Source organism: Linepithema humile, chromosome 1 (genome assembly GCF_040581485.1).
Source record: "Linepithema humile isolate Giens D197 chromosome 1, Lhum_UNIL_v1.0, whole genome shotgun sequence".
NCBI lineage: Eukaryota > Metazoa > Arthropoda > Insecta > Hymenoptera > Formicidae > Linepithema > Linepithema humile.
Window position 1 is genome coordinate 19770853 of NC_090128.1, and position 19841 is coordinate 19790693.

The 19841-nt window shown below is 42.6% G+C and overlaps 1 protein-coding gene across 1 annotated transcript in view; it reads right to left on the reverse strand.

Annotated features, from left to right (window-relative positions):
- LOC105667349 (dipeptidase 1) overlaps positions 1-19841 on the reverse strand; it is an 84748-nt gene extending 64907 nt beyond the window's left edge. Inside the window, exons 1-3 of the mRNA XM_012359101.2 lie at positions 19534-19841; positions 14848-17294; positions 2082-2235 (exon numbers count right to left, since the gene is read on the reverse strand). Coding sequence (XP_012214524.1) covers positions 2082-2235; positions 14848-14972 — 279 coding nt within the window. The 5' untranslated portion in view covers positions 14973-17294; positions 19534-19841. The remainder of the gene's footprint in view (positions 1-2081; positions 2236-14847; positions 17295-19533) is intronic.

A 19841-nucleotide genomic window follows, 5' to 3' on the forward strand; every position in this document is an offset into this window, starting at 1 on the left:
CGCGCGCGCGCTCCAAGTACCGTAAATAAATTCCCCGCGCAGTCTCTGCTCTCCTTTGAGAGCTACTTTAAACGCAATAAGCGTTGCGATGCACAAAGAAGAGTAATTTTTGATAATGAGTTCATTTCGAATTGGAGGAAATCGTCGTGCGAAAGAGTTTGCGTGGCATTAGCCGGAGCGCTTCCGAATATTTATTTTAATTTCTTAGTATTTTGTCTAATTAATTAAATCATTTTTAAACTATTTTCATACTTTTTATACCTTATATATTATATATTTTATACTTTTTTCTTACAATTTTTTTTAATGAAAAAAATGTAAATACGTGTTATTGGTGTAATAATCCTTTTAATTTGCTGTAATCCTATTATCATTCTTTGCTTTAATTCTTTTTCTAACTTTAGACTATCTCGAATGTGGCCATTGCTCAATCGACGTCTTCGGACTTCGCGCAAAGTTTCGCGCGCTATGTCGAAGTTTACTCGAAACGATACCGAGTCGTTCGAAAAGGATTTCTGCGAGATTAATCGAAGGTATCTCGGCGGATGGAAGGAGAAGAAACCGATCGTGTCGTGGTAAATTTTCGGCGGCACGTGAAGCACGGTGGGCAACCGAAGGAAATTAATTGCCCAAGTTCGCTTCGATTTTCCTCGGATCGTTAAAGAGCCGTTTCCGCCGTTAATTGAACCGAGCGGCGATTTTTTACGGTTAGATCTTAATTGCGATTTTAGATTAATCCCCGTTATTAACGATCGCCCGGTGGAAATTTCGCGTCGCGCACGCGAAAGCTTTAACTGCGCGATCGGAAAGGCCGAATTTATATTCGTTAAATTCACGGCTCAAGGAAGATTGGATCCGCTGGTAATTTCGGATATCCGCGTTATTCAGGAAATTTTGCTCGCGAACTTGTTCCGGACGACGTAGCACGGCGGATAATTAATTTTTGCATTACCGTAACACGTCCGATATACATTGCGGAGCTTTATTTCTCTTGTACCGCACATTTTACAGCCCGTACCTTTTTGCAATGCAAATTTCATCGCACTTGTCAAGATTATAAAATTTACGTAGATTGGCACATTGGAACGTTTCAAGCTTGCAAAGCGTTGCGCATTCATGTTTGAATTAAACGTCAACACGAAATCTTCGCAAAATCGATTAATCGCAATTAGGCGTGTGGCATCGCTGTTTGATTTATGACTGAGCTACGTACACAGCATGCTATAAATTAATAATCCGCAGTTGCCATGAACAAAACAGGCTTCAGGATATGACGGACGTTTAATTGCAATATTGGTGAACGGGCAATTGCGTGCGATTCTGAGAGTCGGCAGCCGCTTAAATTTAAATCAGACTGGATTAACGTGACTTTAAATTAGTTATAATTGTCGATGACTCTGCAGGTTGGGTTCTATGTGCGAACATTTAATTGCAATTTGGCGGTACTGCGGCTTGTAGGTGACATGCGATTCCCTCATTCGCGTGGATTTAATTTTCACTTGCGAGCTACGATGAAGTTGGCGAAAATCACGCGTTAAACTCGACTAATTGCTAGGTTTGTTTGTTCGAAAACCGAAAAATTAATTTGCAGCAATGTTTTTTTTTCTGTTTGACCACTTTGTGTGGTATTACGCAATATTTTACACAGTATTTTTACTGATAAAAATAAATAACCATGAATCTATATCTCTAACGTGAAATTTTAGTCCCAAAATCCCAGAAATATTTATGAGCATAATTATTAATATGCATAATTAAAATAATTAAAACTTGAAAAGTTAACAATCACGTCTGACGAGTAGTTTTTCAGTGATCTTTTTAAGAATTTTATGATATTCTTGTTTATTTCGCAAAATCGAGCTATCAGAAATCATTTGTCACGACGTTTTTCGATGTGCTATTAGATTTTGCTCCTAAATTTTATATCACGGCGCTATATTAACAGCAATTAATTGTTGCATGTTTGATATTGAATGAAAAACTTTTGGTACATTCAATCAGTTTCGCGATACGTTGGGCGAACTTCGGTCGAAGTAATAACTTTGGCGAACTCTTGTTATTACGGTTATTATTAAACTCACCTGCGCTGCAACCATGCCCTCCTTCAATCTCCTGAGATCTGTGTGGCTCCAGGCGCTTCGTGACCAAGGATGAGTGTCCCTTAGGTCATCAAAGCTGAACTCCCTCAGCTGGTTCTTCAGAAACTTCCGTATGTTCCAGGGTAGGTCGTTGTGCCTGAGGAAAAAGGAAAAATATTGCACTGTATGTGTGTACACGCGCTTTGTCCGAGATTTTTCTGCTCTTTAAACTTTTTAAGCTAAACATGGCACGCCACTTTAAAATAGTTGGATAAATTTATTCCGGTAGAACACGTGTCTTATGCGCGTGACACGGAATACATTTTGCGTTGGGAAACTCCTACCAAATACTTTCCCAATAAAGTTGTTATATTAGGTTACACGGATGCGCATAGTTTTCCAACGAAAAAAAAGAAGTATCGCAACGTAAATCTTAAAAAAAACCACGGACAACACACTATTGATAAAGTATCAAAGAGTTTCTCGTCAAAGATTTTAACTTGGCTTTTATAATATGCGTTTGTGTTTTTTGTCACCATTTCTTTTTTAATCTTTGAAGTTTAATTATTCCATTGTTAGGTCTCGAAAATATCCCATGTTTTATAAAAATAAAGTATCAATGTGATGCTAAACGAAGCGTAAATGCGATTTATATAAAGCGATTAACTTGCTTTTGAATATGGAATATTCCAAAGCTTTTTGTCAAAGTTTTTCGCAACGTGTAATTTTTCCTTTCCTTTCTTTTTCTCGTGCTTTATCGTTTTATCGTGTGCTTCTGGTTTAATTTCTTCCGACATTGATCATATTTGAAATGCGAATATTCAATGTCCTGTAATTTCATTCCATGTCAAAGAAACTCTATATAGTCAAAGTTCGGCCTTTACAACAGCATTATCTGATGTTCAACTTGTGGTGAACTCAGTTGCTGTGTCAAACTTATTTTCCATAGAGCTACAGAGAATGTTCCGCGGAAATAAGAAATATGTCTGCATTCTTGCCGAGATGAGACATGAAGTTAATTCAGCGACGTGTTGAATACCAAATTTCTTTCCTCAAGATAAGCATGAACGTCGTGCATCTTGTATAAATATTAAAAATGACAATTTTTTACACGCGGATATAATTCCAATATATGTCTGCGTTGATAAAAAGAATTTTTTTTCTTCTTCGTGTTGCGAAAGTTGCCAGCGGAATAATAATTATTTAATTAGCGTAAGATGCAAAATTGACAGATTCGTCGCGCCGCGATGCCAAATATTCTTTGCACTTGCGGAATTTACTCTAATCGCAAACCAGCAGACAACGGCATAGTTTGACGTAAAGGAATTTCGGTGCTCGATGCACACACCGATAACGAAGAGGCGTGCGCCAAGTGTGTGCGTGCATTGTTACCCCAACAAATCTGCCTCGAATCAGCGATGGATCTGCCGTTCGTTTGTAACTAACCACACCGTACCTTCTCCAAATGTACTTTACATGCGGCGCGATAGGTGCCTAACTTCTAGCAGAATTAGATAACCAAACGAACATTCGCGTACTATCGGATTTTCGCCCTTTCCCCTTTTCCGCCCCCCCCCCCTCCTGAATAATGACAGAGGGAAATTTGAGAGCAAATGATATAATAGAAGTCGGAGAGAGGTAGCCGTGCTGAACATGGGTCAGTAAGTGTTGTACGAACGCAGGGGCGCGTATCCTCTTTTTGGTATAATTGAGGTAGCACGCGCGCGCACGAACTAATGAGAGCGTTGATGTATCGGATGTCGTATAAAACGAACGCTCTGACGTTCCGAATGCCGTAAACAAGAAAGTATTTTTATAAAAATTTTTGCATAAAGTTTTGCCTAAAGTTTTTTGCAGAATATTTTTATATTTTATTTATTTCTCCCTTTTGCGATAATTTGTATGAAAATTCGTTTCTTTCATGATAAAATATTGATTAGTCTGATGTTATTTTACTTTGTTTCAAGTCAAATTATTGATAAATATGAATGGATAATCTTCAAAGATTAAAATATTAAATAATGATAATTATAGATTATACAATATTATTGCAATACAGCGATTTTAACATCCTGCGTTTTTAGTTCGTACATCTATATTCATGGATAACAAAGCATTTGTATCCATTTTAGAGTTGGAATTACATTGTATTGTATTACAGAATTAAATCCTGATTCACAATTTGCGCATGTAGCGTGAATAAATTGTTCGTGTAACATGAACAGACTGGCGGTGTCGAAAAATAAATGCTGCACACTGCGAACTTCAAAATGGATGCAGATAACGATGACTACGTGAACAAGGATCGTTTCGCACAAAACCGGGATGGCCGCTCTCAAGCTTCTCTCTGGCGATAGTTCGATCGTTTTCGGAATATATGAATGTTGGCAATGCGCGAATGTCCGACTTGATTTAAATATCAGGGACGTGCGCCATTCTGTTCGACAGTGTCCAAAGTGCATATTTAGCTACGTAGCTTTATAGGGGACAAAACAATTCTGTTATGAAAGTCCAAACGCAGAATGCATTTTATACATTTGTATTATGCGCTAAGTGCACTTTAACTTAGCGTCAAACGGTTTCTTTGTTACATTATCCAAGAGTTTTATCTTTAGAAGGGAAGGATATGCTTGCCAAGGATCAAAATAATATCAGGTTGAAAGGGATAAATTTAGTAGTAGGTCGCTCGAGCCTGTAAACCATCTCCAAATGCATGTATACAACAGTCGGCTAAACAGATACAATGAGACTTCCTGTGTGCATAGAGAGACCGAGTCCTTTTGTTCATTGGATCGCTCATGCAGGATAGTGTGACCAAACGCCGGTAAAGCCCTTTGTTTCATGTGGGCTACCACGCACGCAGCCTCGAGACACTCGAACTACGTACGTCTCGTTGGAGACGTGCGCGAGAATATCCGTAAAATGCACTTTGACAAAGAGCGATGTAATCCATGTGTAATTCTGAGTGTTTCGCATATAATTAATCCCTCAATCGACACCGTTCTATTCGATTCACTTCTCAGCGATTCGCTTCTATCGCGTGCTCCGCATTATGCTGGAATTTCGCGACGACGTCATTTGTAATCGTCATTTGCCTCGATTCGCTCTTCGGGCCGGCCGTTAACAACACGTAGGCAATTTTTAATTCATAAAAGTGCCCGCGTGGAATTTTGGCCGACGGCCAGAGTCGTGTTTGCATTCGTCGATAGCGGAACGTCATGGAAATCAGCGCACTTACTCGTTTTAGCCGCAACGATTTATTTTCTAAGAGCGGAATTAAAAACCCGACGGAGGCTACTTATATAAGACAGCTTGCCGGCAGTTTCGCTCTTGATTTATGCGCTACTGCCGTACGGTGAAACAATAAATTTACCTCGAGTCTAGAGGAATGCTCGCGCTATTACAAATTCATGATAGAAATTATCGTCATAAATCGCCTAATTATCGTTACCTCGTAATTGCGAATTATGAAAACTCAATTTCGATCGAACTCCGAATGGACTACAGGAATAATGCATGATTTACAGTAGCGTACGTTACGCTATTCGGCAATAATGATCATGAAGACACTTCCGCGCTATTAAAGTATGTTTCCGTTAATTCCCTATACATATTCAGCGAACGGAACTCTAAGGCGAGATCCGATGTTAATTTTGGCTCAGTGGATACTAAAACTTTTGCACCTATAAAAATACGAAAAAACTGCAGGAGCTTTACATTAAGTCGTCTTATTCGATTATTAACATGAGAAAAAATATTTTAGAAATTTTATAAATAACAGCAAATTATATATATACTATATTAATTGCAAAATATATTAAATTGACTTCAGTATTTTTATCCAGTTTTGGTTTAATTATATATTCAATTTTATAGAGAAATGAGTTTATCACTCGCAATTAACGTAGCACAATTGCTTTTCCGTGATGATAACTGGTTGTCGGCTGTTTATCCCGCGCGCGTAAATACATATTGTGAGTTTTGTATGGACAGCTCGACATTTAACGGTTAAATGTATATCGAGAAGTGATTGATTAAAAGCAAGTAAGAGTTAAAAGAGGAAGAAAAAAACGCGGATGTGGAAATGAAGCGCGGAGCAGCACGAGCGAAAAAAAAAGAGGTGTTGCAGCAGTGATTTATAAAATATCGCGCGTAAGTGCTCGCCTGAGCGTTGCTACTTAAAACTCGAACTCCCGAATAACCACGGCTTCAAACTAAACGGTACAATTAATAATTTCGATGGCATCCTTCTCTTCGTACTTTTAAGTTCCGCCCTCTTTCATCCTTTGCGATCTCCTCATACATATTCACGGGATGCAACGCGCGCTTAAGAGCCGAGATAGCTTTGGTGTCGATTTCGCGAAACTACCGACGAATTTTCGTCGTTTGCCGGAGCGACGAAGGGGTTAGCCGGCGGAATCGCCAGTTAAGAGGCGGTGGGCGGCGTGGGCGGTGAGCGCGGTAGTTAATTGGCAAAGTGCGATAAGGTGGCTGGTCCCCCATATATGCATATGAATGGCGAGTATATTCCGTTTGCCGGCTGCAGTTACGTTACTCGGCATGCAAATAAGTCTTCCGGTCTTGCGCGCCGACGCGCTTCGAACCCATCACCTTTATAGGATAAATAAGGAGTTTAACGATACGATCGTAACCAGGAGTTACCGGCGTTTCCTGCTTAAAACGGCCGTTAAAAATAATTCATTAAAGATCCGCCTTTGTTTAATTTTACAGCCGCCTCTGAGGATGTACACGTTGCTCGAATTTTTCGGTTTCGCATTTGGGATGCGTTTAACGACGCACTGACAAATTGTTACCACTCGCGTACCTCTTTTTGGGAATATGTACCTCTTCGCCGCTGAGCATACAGCGTGCTCGGATTATTCTTTGTCGACTGATTTTTTTTTGCCGCGACTTAACGTCAATGCCACATTTTGTTGGCTCTGCAGAATATATTTCACGGTTACGTTATCAATAAATGTCAGCGAGTCAACGTTCGAAATGTGTTGGAGAAGATTTTTTTCGCTGCAACAGCTACATTTGGTAGCAAAAAATTTGACAAAAATTGTTTGATAAATATAAGCATAAATGAGTTTGTAGTTACAATTTTTTTCAACAATTATCTCGCGATTTTCAAAGTTTTCGGTTGCCTCCGTGTAATTCGTGAAATTTAATCCATCTACTTTGATCAGCGCGGCCTCGCCAGTAAATCTCGTTAGTACCTCTTTAAAGTTATTCCTCTTACCGCGAAGCCAACCTGCAGCGTTTTAAGGCTTATTACTTTCCGTAATGGTGACAATTTATTTCGTGGTCCTGCGCTATTTGCGTGCCGTGTCTCTATTACGTTATTAACTTTTTTATTAACCCTACTAACGTACGCAAACGTTACTGCCTCATATATTCATATATTCATGAAACTTGCTAGGACGGGACATGTTATATCATGGTGTAGAAGATTAAAAAATTTTAAACACATTGCGCCTGACGTTTTCATATGGTGCGATTTTATCACATTTAAAATCTGCATGTGATGCGGAATTAAATTAATAATCGAACTCAACTGCGAATTTTTCTCTTCTTTAATGTAACAAAAATTCCCTGCGCGAGTCTGTAAATCATTGCTTTTAATCAAACTGTTTTTCAACAATTTTTATATTTTATCATGCGATTTTGCATACATTATTTTTTTTATCTCGCCTCACCTTGACAATTTTCTCAGTCAAGCACAAGTCGGAATATTACCTTGAGAAAATTAAGTTTAAGCGATGTGGCATTTGCGCAAGAAGCGAACTTTCGTTATTTTAACCGAACAGAGTAAGCAAATTTTCTCAATTTACCATTCGAACCGTGAACGGGAGCGAAATCAATGAAATTTCGTGACTGTTGTCGCGCAAAACTTTGCGTCCGCCTGATTTTCGCCGTGCGCGCGTGTCCCATTGGGCTCCTCGGACTTTACTCGGAGTTTTCAGTCACGTTTCTGAATCCAAGATCCAGATCCGATTTCAGCGAACAGGATAGGGTCCCTGAGAGGTCCTGGGAGCGCCGAGTACCGAACGCGTTCGAGCAACTCCGTGAAATCGAGTTACGCGTTACTGCTACATTAACTCCACCGGAAGTTGGTGTCTGTCGGTTCCTGGCGTACACATATATCGTGGAACCGCGAACGCGCAGTGCCGAAAATTAACTTCGCCGCATTTGCCGCTGACGATCGTCGTAGCGACGAAGATTTGTCTTCCGCGTATCTCTCCGACATACTTGCTCCGCAGTTTGGCGAATTTGCGAATTTATCTCTATTTCCTTTTCTACGTTGATTTTATAGCCGCAAATATTTATTGCTTTCTTTCCGTATGTTTTTTTTTTTATATTTTTCTTGTTTCCCTCGATCTGATTTCACTTAGCAATTGTCGCAATTAAAAAGTTCCGCTTGTGACTGTGCAAATTAACTCTTTCAATTCTTTTGTGTACGCTAGCATAGTAGCCGTTTCGCTTCAATCCGCCACTTCATCATCCGTATCTTTTCGCTTTCCTCTATCCGCCTGCGTCGGTCGGTTTATCGTTCACTCGGCCGGCATTTCCTATGCGCTGCAAATTACTCCGTTAATCCGTCTACCGCTCAGTATCTCGAGCACTGGCCGAATGAGATCCCGGATTAGTACCTAGCGTGTTTTTGTCTGAATTTCGTGGTGCCCTCGGTATGAACGCCGCCATCTGTCTTCCGTCCCGTGCAAAATTTGCGGCTTGGAAACATCTCTCGGAAGAAACTTAATTAATTACCGCGCCGACTGATTTTGATTAATGCGCATTGTCTTTTTATCCGGCGCTGCGCGCGAAGAGCTACGCGTCGAGCGGCCGCGATGTATCTTTCCGCCGATTTTTTGCCAATTATTTGATTAGATTTGCAGTGATGGTCCCGCCATTGTATCGCTTTGTAATCGGCGTAGCGGGAAATTGATACGCCGCTGTTACGAGAATGAGTTTTAGAGCCGTGCCGGTCGGCCATCAGTCGAGCACATAAATCTCGGAGCCGAGTGAACGGCCGCCCGTTGCGTTATAATATGATCTCACGGTGACCGACCCTTCACAATTCTTCCGTTCCTTACAAATGGATTCAGTGGACGGCGCCAATAATTCGTTTCCATTCTTCTTTTCTTGAATTGCTTCGTACAATGGCGAATTTTTAAATGGGGATTGGAAGAAACTTCGATCGTTATCAGAGGCCGAACGAGGCCCCGGGCTCGCTTGTCGGCGTACTGTTAACGAACACCCTAACGAAAGCTGCCATCGGAGTTCCGCAAGTCTGACGACTTCGCAGCTCGTTAATAAAATCAATTATAACTAAGGGTGGCAAAAAATTAGCGAAGTCGTTTGAGGATGTCCGCGGGAATTTCAGATTAACGAACCCGATATCGAACTTTGCGTTCGGGTACTACCGCTCATTAGTTTTAACGCACTTTCTCGAGATAAAATCTATATTTTTTTATACTCTACAGCAGACAGTAAAAAAAAAAAAAAAAAGGTATAATAAATAAGATCAACGTTCAGTTGAAAAAAATATAACTGTTGTTTTCAGATATAAGAAAGATACAAATTTTTGTTCCAAAACATGAGGAAAGTAAAGAAGTGAGGAAACTTTTTTGCTATGAAAAATATAATGTTAATTTTGAATTCTAGCATTAGATAAGAAGCAAGATAAAAAAATATAGCACAGCCAATTTAAGAAAGAAATGTGTATTATTATCTTCTTCCATTTCCGTATTTTTCGAGCGATACATCATTAGTTTTCAACTTCTCATTCCATCAGGTTCTATTTTCGATTTTCTCCTTATCTCGATGCAGGTGGAAATGAAAAAAGAAAACACCCTCATTTCTTACTCCCACCTACATCCACGAAAGTGGAGCGGGCTCGATTGCGTTCGACGAAATCGCCTGCAATCGAGCGACCGAATAGATTCGAAATAAATTGGAAATGCTCGCGGCTTTTCTCATTTTTATTTTTGTACACAAATAAAACAGCCAAATCAAAAGAAGCGACCCTAAGATTCAGCTTTATGGACAAGCTTACAATTAGTGCGTCGCGGCAGCGAATTTCGATCTTCCAAAGAATCCATTCGTCTTGTTCGAGCCACGGTAATCAGATCGCACATTTCCTTCGATCGTGTTTCGATAGCGAATCGTAGTTTCGATAACGAATTTTGACGATTATTGCGATCGTAATCATTCAAGAATATCGATTTCGGCAGGAAAGTTACTCGATTCTATCGAGTGTCTGCGAGGAAAGGCGCGCGACATCATTCCGTAGATCTTTTTTCTTCGCGTTTGACGGTTTTATATACCGTCATGAGGAGTACAATATTTTTCTAAATATGATAGTTTTCCTTTCTTACTTACATTGAGATAAGAAGAAAATTGAAAATACGAAACGGTGGAACGAGAAGTTGAAAGCTAACGACGTATAGTTCAATAGATACGAAAAGTATTTTCTTGAAAGCAGTCAATCGAAAATTCGCGTGCATGTTTTATAATAATGTTGTAAGAAAGCGCGAAGATACATGCGCCATAGTGTGTGAGAGAAATTTTTAGATAACTTGAAGTTGGCGAAAGTATCTTTTAGCATTTTTTTCTTCAAACGTTAGATACCGCTATTTTCTTTGGAATTCTAAAATTTTTATTTAGCAATCTTTTACTTTAATGTCTTTAGGCATTTTTTTCTTTATGCTATTTTGCGCTTTATCCTGTGGAGAAAACAGCTTAGGGAATGAACTTACATTTCGCCTGATATTGCGAAATTTTCCTCAACAGGCTATAGACCAGCTGAAATGGCTCGCATTTTCATTATTTCGGCGACATTACCCCAATTTCGCTACCGAGAGCGTACGCGCATAATTATGGAACAAACGCGCGGCCCATTTTCGTGAGCGCGCGCTGCTCAACAAAGAGGGCAACATTTCCATTAAATAGATCACATTTTGCCTTGAAATTTTCTGCGTGCGTAGGAAAGCGTGAAATTGCCCATCGCACTGGCGATAACCGGGACCTATCGCGGCGAAGAGAGAACACGGGAAACCTAATTGCAAATAATTAGAACTACTCGGGACACTCGCGCGGCCAGCCCGAAGGAGCGCTCGAGAGTGTTTCGGTTGGAGTTGAACGCCCCTAATACCGAGCCTAGTTCCGAGCAATTCTTTCTCGCGGCAGCGGAAGCACTCGGAAATCCTTTTGGCATGCAACGACGACGTGGGGACCCTCGTTCAGTTCCTGTACCGCCGTTTTTTAATCCGCCCGACACCGGTTCCGTCTAGTCCGGAATTAATTCGGAGAGGGTAATTAAATATTTCCGCGCGACGACGAAAGCTATAAACAGCGGTGGCGTAACGAGGTAATTAAGCCGGTTGGTCCATCGCAGTTATCAGGTTTATGGAAGCGTATTTCCGAGATCTCCATCGGTCGCCGGTGGAGTCCTCTTCCAATGCGAGAAACTCATCGCCGGTTTAATTATATGATGACGCCGTTAACTTGTTTCGCTTACAATATACTTGACGGCGCCGACGGGATTAAGAACTGCATTTCTACTTCTTGGGGATAGTAAATCGCCAAGTGTCGTCCGCCGAGCAGTTTTTATCTCCGCCGTTTCCTTGTTTTGTTTTACATCCTTTCTCGCAATTATTCGTTTGCATTCATTTGGTTTCTTTTCGAGATTAATCAATTAATTCCAATCACGTTGATGAAGCGCCGCGATAATCTCGTGGGATTACAAGAGGATTATTTTCTCTCAGCAGTCTTTTGTGAAATTATTTGAATATCGCGGATTAAGTGAAACATTGATTTCAAACGTATCGACAGAATATCAAATATACACCAGGCACTTGAGAGTTAAGCTCCACGGCTGCCGACGCGAATTTGTAATGTGGAACGCGGATGGATGCGAAACCGATTGCTTCGCCATCCTTGTATGGCACGCTGCCGCTTTCGCGTCCCGCATCCTGCATTCCGCATTCTGCATTCCATATTCAGCATCCATTTGCGCGGATCTTTAAACATTAATATTGAATCGAGATAATCGCGCGGTTTGCGTTAAGTACGATCGAACGGTTTTTCATGCAACTCGCGCTTCATACGCTTTCATTCAGCGTTTCGCTCGGAAATTCCGGGCACAATTTTTTTCCCTTTTCACCAACGACACGTGACGTGCCCGTCGCCCGCGGGTCACACGAACCACTTCATTCTAGAGCCGGAGCAGAAGGGCTGAACTATTATTTGCTGCACAATGCGCCCGGCGAGGCTTTCGCTCGTTATTGGTAACGAGCCGCTTTCGGTCAGTTCGCCAAGGAAATCGCTGGTGTGTCTCTTCCTCGGTCTTTTATCGGAACCACTTTCGAGAGTTTCTCAGAGAGTTTGCTCGTGGAATCGGCGGCCAGAGTAGCATCGGAGTTTCGTAGGAAAAATGTGTTTCGCATCGACGAAAAGCGATTATTACTTAAAGTCTACTTAAGCGAAACCAGTTTCCATGCAATATCGTCATATCGCCTCGATATTTTGAAAATATATTGTAAATACATGAAGAATGAATGTTTAAATATACAAAATGGAACATTGCAATATTTAAACCACGTTGCCTGTGCTAACTGTTAAAATATTTAAATTGAAAGAAATAATATAAGCGTAGTGTCGCGATACACAACGGTACGAATTGTAAATTCGAAGCTTACGAATTCTTTTTGTGGGAAAAAGAAAAGGAACGTCGGACATTAGACGCATCGATATAGATACTCCCCCGGCGAATACACTCGAGTGGTTACATATTTACTCTTGCGCGCGTGCGAACACGGAAGCGAATGGAAGAGACATACGAGTTTGTACCGAGCAGGAGAACCGGAAATTCGTATCTACTCTCCGGTAACCCGAGAAACCCGGGGACCAACAGCCAACGGGCCTCTCGAGTGAATTCCATCCTCCTTCGCCGTCTCCTGCCGGTGCGCCCTCCGTCCTATTCTCTCAGGTTTCTTTTTTCCTTGCTCTTCTCCATTAACGTCTTTTCTTTTCCGCGCTCGCAAAACTTTCTCATTATCTCAGCGAAAATGCGCGACTCTCTTTCTCGGTACGATTCAATTGGGTTTTTTTTTTTTTTTCTTTTCTTTTGCTTTTGTATGAAGAAACGATCCTGGTAGTGACCCCAATAGACCGGCGAATCCTATTTACGCAGTCCGCTGTCTGGTTATTTTTAATTCCCGTCGCATCTTGAGTCTGATCTTATTTTTGTTTACTGTATATCCCCTGTTCTTGAAATTGAAGCCGCTGGCCCGTGGAATACTAAACGGGATTGTTCTCCAGTTTCAAATATTCAAGTCGTGATTGCAAAATTGCGAGCAAGTTTCAGGCGTCTAGAAATTTTTAATCTTGCATCGGAATGTTAGAATCATTCTTTGTTTAATAGCAAACTTGCATTCAGCCGGTTATAAAAAGTAATAGCAATACAAATTTTTAATGTGCCATTGCTGAAATAGCGATATTTTATTTCAGTAATTATTATCATATTTTCAATCTAAAATGTAATGTAAAGATAAGTTTTGCACAAATTATCTTTGACGCAAAAAGCATTCTTCTTTGACTCTGACTCTATGCGCCACTCAAGTGCTAATTTTTTCATTTGATCTTGCCAATGCGCTCTTCTGATTATTAAGTCAGATATCCGGTCTTCCGGAAGACTGGATATGACAATACGGCTAACAGGATTGTCTAATAGAATCGTCATTGTACGGCGCAGATGGTTGTAACGCGTCACAGCAAATCGGACACGACGGACATTCCTTTGAAGTTTAATTCTCGGTGTAATTAGAGTCACGCCCGGTCATACAAAGTCGACCGTGCGCGACGACCGTGTCGTTACGACGACATTGTTCTCGCCGGCTATAAATTCGCGCGCCGTAGTAGTACCTTTCGCGTTGCCACGGCTAACGATTATACGATGGGATTCAAGTTATCCGTTGAATTTTTGACGCAGCATTTTTTCGCTGCTCGTCAACGGCTGACAAAGGCGAGCGGGATACGCGAGAATGGGCGAGGCGCCCATTTTCCTGGCTTTCACGGAATTATATCGCAGAAGTTTTCGCGAGAACTTTTGTTTCCATTTTGAAACAGAATTCAGTTTGCTCCTCGTTTCAGTCAAGAATTTTTTCCGAGTGCAACAAAACGTTCTGATACCACGAAAATTTTCAGATATTGTAAACGCGCTTTGTTTTAAGACTAATATTAATTACGTTAATTAAATCGCGGTTTCCTAACATTTGAACGGTGGCCCGCAGATTCTCATATATACGAGTTCTCTTCTCTATTTTCCTCGCCGACGCAAATTACACTAGTTTCGCACATATATTTTCCGTTTGTAACTGCTTCGTGAAATATGGCGGGACGAAAATGACTGCGAATATAACATACAGAATCTACAACTTCACTATTCACATATTTGCGAATGTAGATAAATTAAAATAATAGCAATATAATCAGAAGACATTTTTATTGCAATTCAAATTTTTGATTTTGATTAATTTTTGAATAAGAAATTAAGACATAGTAGTCAAGATTAACGAGAATAATTATTAAATGCACTTTTAATAAATATTAATGCAGTTTTAAGCAGAAATGAACGAAATAAGATTAATTCGAAACGCCCGGAGAACGCTTTAATGAGGCTCGCGCGTTGCGGCATTTTGGCGATTTGCGTTAAATGCCCTGCAACTTGTTGAAAGGTCTCTGGTTTACACAGGATTTAACTTACCCATCTATCAGCGGCACGTCTCTGAGAATCCTGCGAGCTGCCGCGAGGCGATCTCCTGCGTGGGCTGCGAGTAGGATCCTCGTCAGTAGCTGACCAAGGACCATCACGCCCACCACCATCCTCATCCTCCTCCTCGCTGGGCCCGCAGCGCGTCCTTACTAATGTCCTCATGCCATCATCATTAACCCACCGGCTCACCCGCAGCACTTCCTTCACAACCGCGTTGCAGGATGGCCGAATGTAATAGGATCGTGGATCCTTTGTCTTGATAAGATGTTTAATTAACCTCTTCGAAAGGATTACTTAGCGTAACCATTCTTCATCGGCGATAATCCTCAAGTAAATTTCACGGTGCAGCAATAATCAGGATTTATCGCGATCGCGCGAAGCTTTTCTAAAAGTCTCCTCGAATTTTCGTGAGGACTTTAATGGCGAGTTTTTTTTTTGGAATTAACGAAAGGGGGAGGGCGATCGGCAATGTTATTCGGTGATAAAGTCGCACGAAATACTACGCACTCGATTTTATTACCGCGCACGTGTGGAGGCACTCGTTTTCCTTTCTCGCCAGGATAACAGAGTTCAAGGATCAATGCTCGCTTCCCTCTTCAGCCGGCTCTTATCTTCGGCGCATTCGTCTTCACACATCCTCGAGCCACCCCCAATTTCTCACATCCAGCCGGTCCGAAGGTCCACTTTTTCCGCCGTCGCGATAGCTACTTCAGGCTCTCCTTGCCTTCGCTCTATCCAACCTTCCAGATTAACCTTCCGGTCTCATCGCCATAGACTCCGTCCAACGCAGCTGCTATCTCCGCGCTTCTTATTCCTTTCGTTGCGCCTCTTCCGGTCTCTCGTCTCGCCGGCCGGAATACGTTTGTGCTCGTCTGCCACTCGTTCCGCCACTTAATGTCCTCGCGTAAAGCCAACCGTCCGTGTTTAATGCTCCGCCGTCGCGGCAAAGATCACAATGACCCTTTGAACGGTTCGTGAATTTCTATCGCGTTCGTGAAATTCTTTCGACCACTTTCGGAATTAATCTTCCGAAATGTACCGCACCGTTTGTCACCGTCGTTTCCGCCCTGAATGATTGCAGATTGATTCTTCTACATTCACTTTGCGGAATCGCGCAACGAATCGAAGTAGCGGGCTTTATTCGTCGAGTTTCTTCTTGATCGCACTATTCTTAATCACTTGCGAGGTGTACGTCTTCTTTCGCCCCGACCTCATTCGCTCGTAGATTCTTCGAAGATGAGGATGACTTTTTGAAGCGCCGAGTTGCCTCGGGGATTTGCCTCGATAGTTTGATCAGGGACAGGGTTTTTCAAAGATTTTCCCCAACTCCCGTCTTTCTATCCGCCCTTCAAGGATTGGAGGCCCTTCTCTATCGGAGTAGCGCCCTTATCGACTTCTTCGTGAACGTTCGAGAGATCTAGAGTCGGTCGATAATCGAAGACACGTCGCCCACCTTTCGCGATCCTCACCGGTGCAAAGTGCCGCCTGGTTGAAACCACTTAAGCGAGGTTATCGATGTCGATGGTCTTTAATTTACGTCGGCGCCCGACCTTGAGTTCGCACTCGACGCGCTTTGATCGCGCTATCCGCGTAACGGGTGTATTTAAGGAAATTGAACCCCAGTTAGCTAAAGCGCTCTGTTAATTAACCACTTGACCTACACGCTTTCTCCCGATTGCTCGGGCCATAGTAAACAGGAAGGTCGGTCGCGCGTTGAAGTACCACGAGTCAGACTCGTGCTTATTGCTTAGGGACCAAATTCCTTACCACGAGTCTTACTCGTGGTTGTAGGCCAAAGGGTTAAGGCAGCATCTCGAACGTCGAATCTCTTCTCGCGCCTTTCACCGTCTCATCTGACGGCTAGCTCGTTTGCTCGCGCTACTTACAGCTCTACGTGCCACCTGCAGCTGAGAGTTTCACAAGGAAGAGGTATCTTCGGCTCGGGGGTGTCGTGCTACGAGGAGGATCCCACGGGCGGTCCGCTCGTTACGAAGATTAATTAGAGCGCCGAGAAGACGTCCTGCTACCCGAGCGCGAAAACGTCTCACCCCCCTTTTCTTTCTTTATTTCTGCGGTCCGGGTTGTTCAGTGTTCCGGCATGTTTTTTGATACGCGATCCATCTTCCGGTGTCCTCGCGGCACACGGTTTTCTCCCTTCCGGTTGTCGCCGCACGGTCTTTCTGCCGTCTCGCTTATTGCCGAGTCACTTGCACCGGCGACGGCGTTTCATAGTCGCGCGCGCGAGTGGTACTGCGGCACAACGCGCGGTTCGTGAATTTCGCCGCGATTAATTCGGCACTCGATTGAGTTCCACGATTAATTACGCACTCGAAAACGACGGACGGAATCTCGTGGCGGCGGCCCGGCCGACGCTTCGACGTCACTCGGTAATGGATCGCCGCGCCAGTCGGCCCGGATATTTTCTAACTTCCGCTGACCTGTAAGAGGTGGATTTTCGTAACTCGTAAATCGGCTCGCGAAGAATTATCGCGCGGAGGAATCTCGGACAAAGAACATTCTCGATCGGCGAATTATTCATTACGACAATTCAGTATGAATTATCGCCAAGTTGGAATACACGTGAATTTATTATGCTATCGGAAAATTGAGCTCTATTGAATTGGGATTTAAATTAGATAATACCCACGTTACAATAGCTCGCGTACATACCGATAGTGTGTTGAAACAAGATAATTAAGCTTAATATTCACAAGAACAATCGATTTTTAGAACTACAGCCGAAGGTTGTTGTATACCGCGACAACAAATTAACATTATCCGCGTAACGGATGAAATTTCATTTATTCCCTCTCGAAGAGTACAATTATTTCCCGCATTAATGTCTTACTCTCATCGAAATAATGCGGATCAGATTGGTTAATATCGCGTCGGATTATGTATACAAAGTCGGTGTACGGCGTCAAGCATAATTGATGACCATAATCCGTTCGTCACCGTTGTTCCCACGCGTATTAGCATCGCAGCATTTCGAGTTATCGTAACGTCGGACGTCACAGGGATAATTCCCCCTCCGTAATCATCTCTATCCGTGCTTTCTTCCCGACGCATAATCTCCTCATGCCCGTCACATCGGACGCGTAATCTTCTTAATGCGAGCGCGGTTAGTAATTCGACAGCTTATAGAAGACCGGACAAACCGGGTGGGCGATGGCGTGCAACAACGAGGCCGTTAACGTCGACTGCGACTAATGAGTTTGCTTGTTCATAATCATCGGCAGACGCGGCCGCCCGCTCACGCCTAGTTATCGCCGTGATACACGGTATTTATCTGCATGCCAATGATTAATTAGCGCTAACGACATTAACGATCACGCCTTTTCAACCGCTGCGGTTGAGCATACGTTTACCTATACAGATCTATGTTATCTTTAACGACGGAGTTTTATTCTCTGTAGTTCTCTCATACGAAGGATTTGAAAATGATTACTCGATACAAACGCGAATATTTCAAGGTTTGATATTGATTGATTGCGAAAATTTGTTTTAGCAGAGGTGTTTTGTGTATCGATCAACGCGTGCTTGTTATTTTATTTCACGGTCTTTTAAATATAAAAATATGATGGCTAGATGAGTATTGCGAAAGCAATACTGCAGCTCCGAGCAATTGCGTTTTATATGTATGATGGATATATTTATTCACTATTCGCGGAGAAACGCAACGAAATTTCGTTTCGCGTATCGAATCATCGCGGTAATTTAAATTCTTTCCCCTCCGCTTGATTATATTTTTTTTTTTTACCAGGCACGTCCGGAAACATTAATTGGCCAGCGTGGGGAAACTTGGTCGACGTTATTAGTTTTGTATTCGAAGATGCGTGCGGGCGTTCAGATTTTAACGCGACGCGGCAAAAGTGACAAGTTAATTTAGCGATCTGCAAGATGTGCATCTATTGCTGATCGAAGTAGACTTTTCCGGGGAGCGAACACGCGATTCGACGCGGATGCGTCTGACAGCTGCATTTCTCGGCAGACATTTCGATCGTTTCTTCCAACAACGTATCAAATCGCCGCGCAGTTGTCGGAATTGCTTTTGACAAAACTTGGATGCCCGCGGAGAGAAGTTGCACGTACCTTCGCCGCGCACGATATGCAGCTAGATTTTTCTGTCAAATATGAATAGAACACTTGCGAGATTTCGCAACGATCGACGTCATTCAACTTGACATATGAATTCACGCAAATTGTCGTTTTATCCATTTATAATATAAACGATTATCGGAATTGTACTTTTTACGCGGAAATACAAATATCACATTTTGCCTTTTCAATTTTTCGCAATTACGTATAAAAACTTCGATATTTTTTTTTTTATTCAAAGAAAATGTCTCTTACACACAGATCCGCAGCGGAAGATATCTGATTAAGCTAAGCGCGACGCGCTTTCTCGCGTGATTCTATCACAAAAGTTCCTCTCCACCTTTTCGCCGTTGGAAAAATTTCAGTCGTCGTTCCGCGGAAAGATTCGCATCTCGTAAAAATCTACGCGCGGGTCAGGGCACATCTGTTCCGTTCGTAAAGTCACGGAAGCGCTGCCCGATATGAGATTCTCCGCGCGATTTTCCTCGCGGCCGATCATGCGAAACTTTCGCCCGAGCTTTTCGGTGTAAGTTTCGATCTCGCGAGAGCGGGATTACGTGATCGCATTTATAAACGTACAGATGAAACAGAGCGGACGGAGAAAGGATCTGGAACACGGGGTCCGACGGTGCCTTCAAAATCTCGTACGTGACCCTACTTCGCTCTCTTCTTCGGCGTGCCGTGGGATAGGTCGGCGCAATCACGACCGATATATAACCGTAGGGGTGGTTCCGCGCGTCAGGAGGGTGCGTCGCGACACGAATGACGGCGCGAACCGAGCCGTTGCTCGCGGTCCGGAGTTGAAGACCCGACTGATGGAAACGCACGCAGGAACTCCGGCATACTCGAAGGGCGCAGGCGCCTCCGCGTTTCTCCGCGGTGATCTT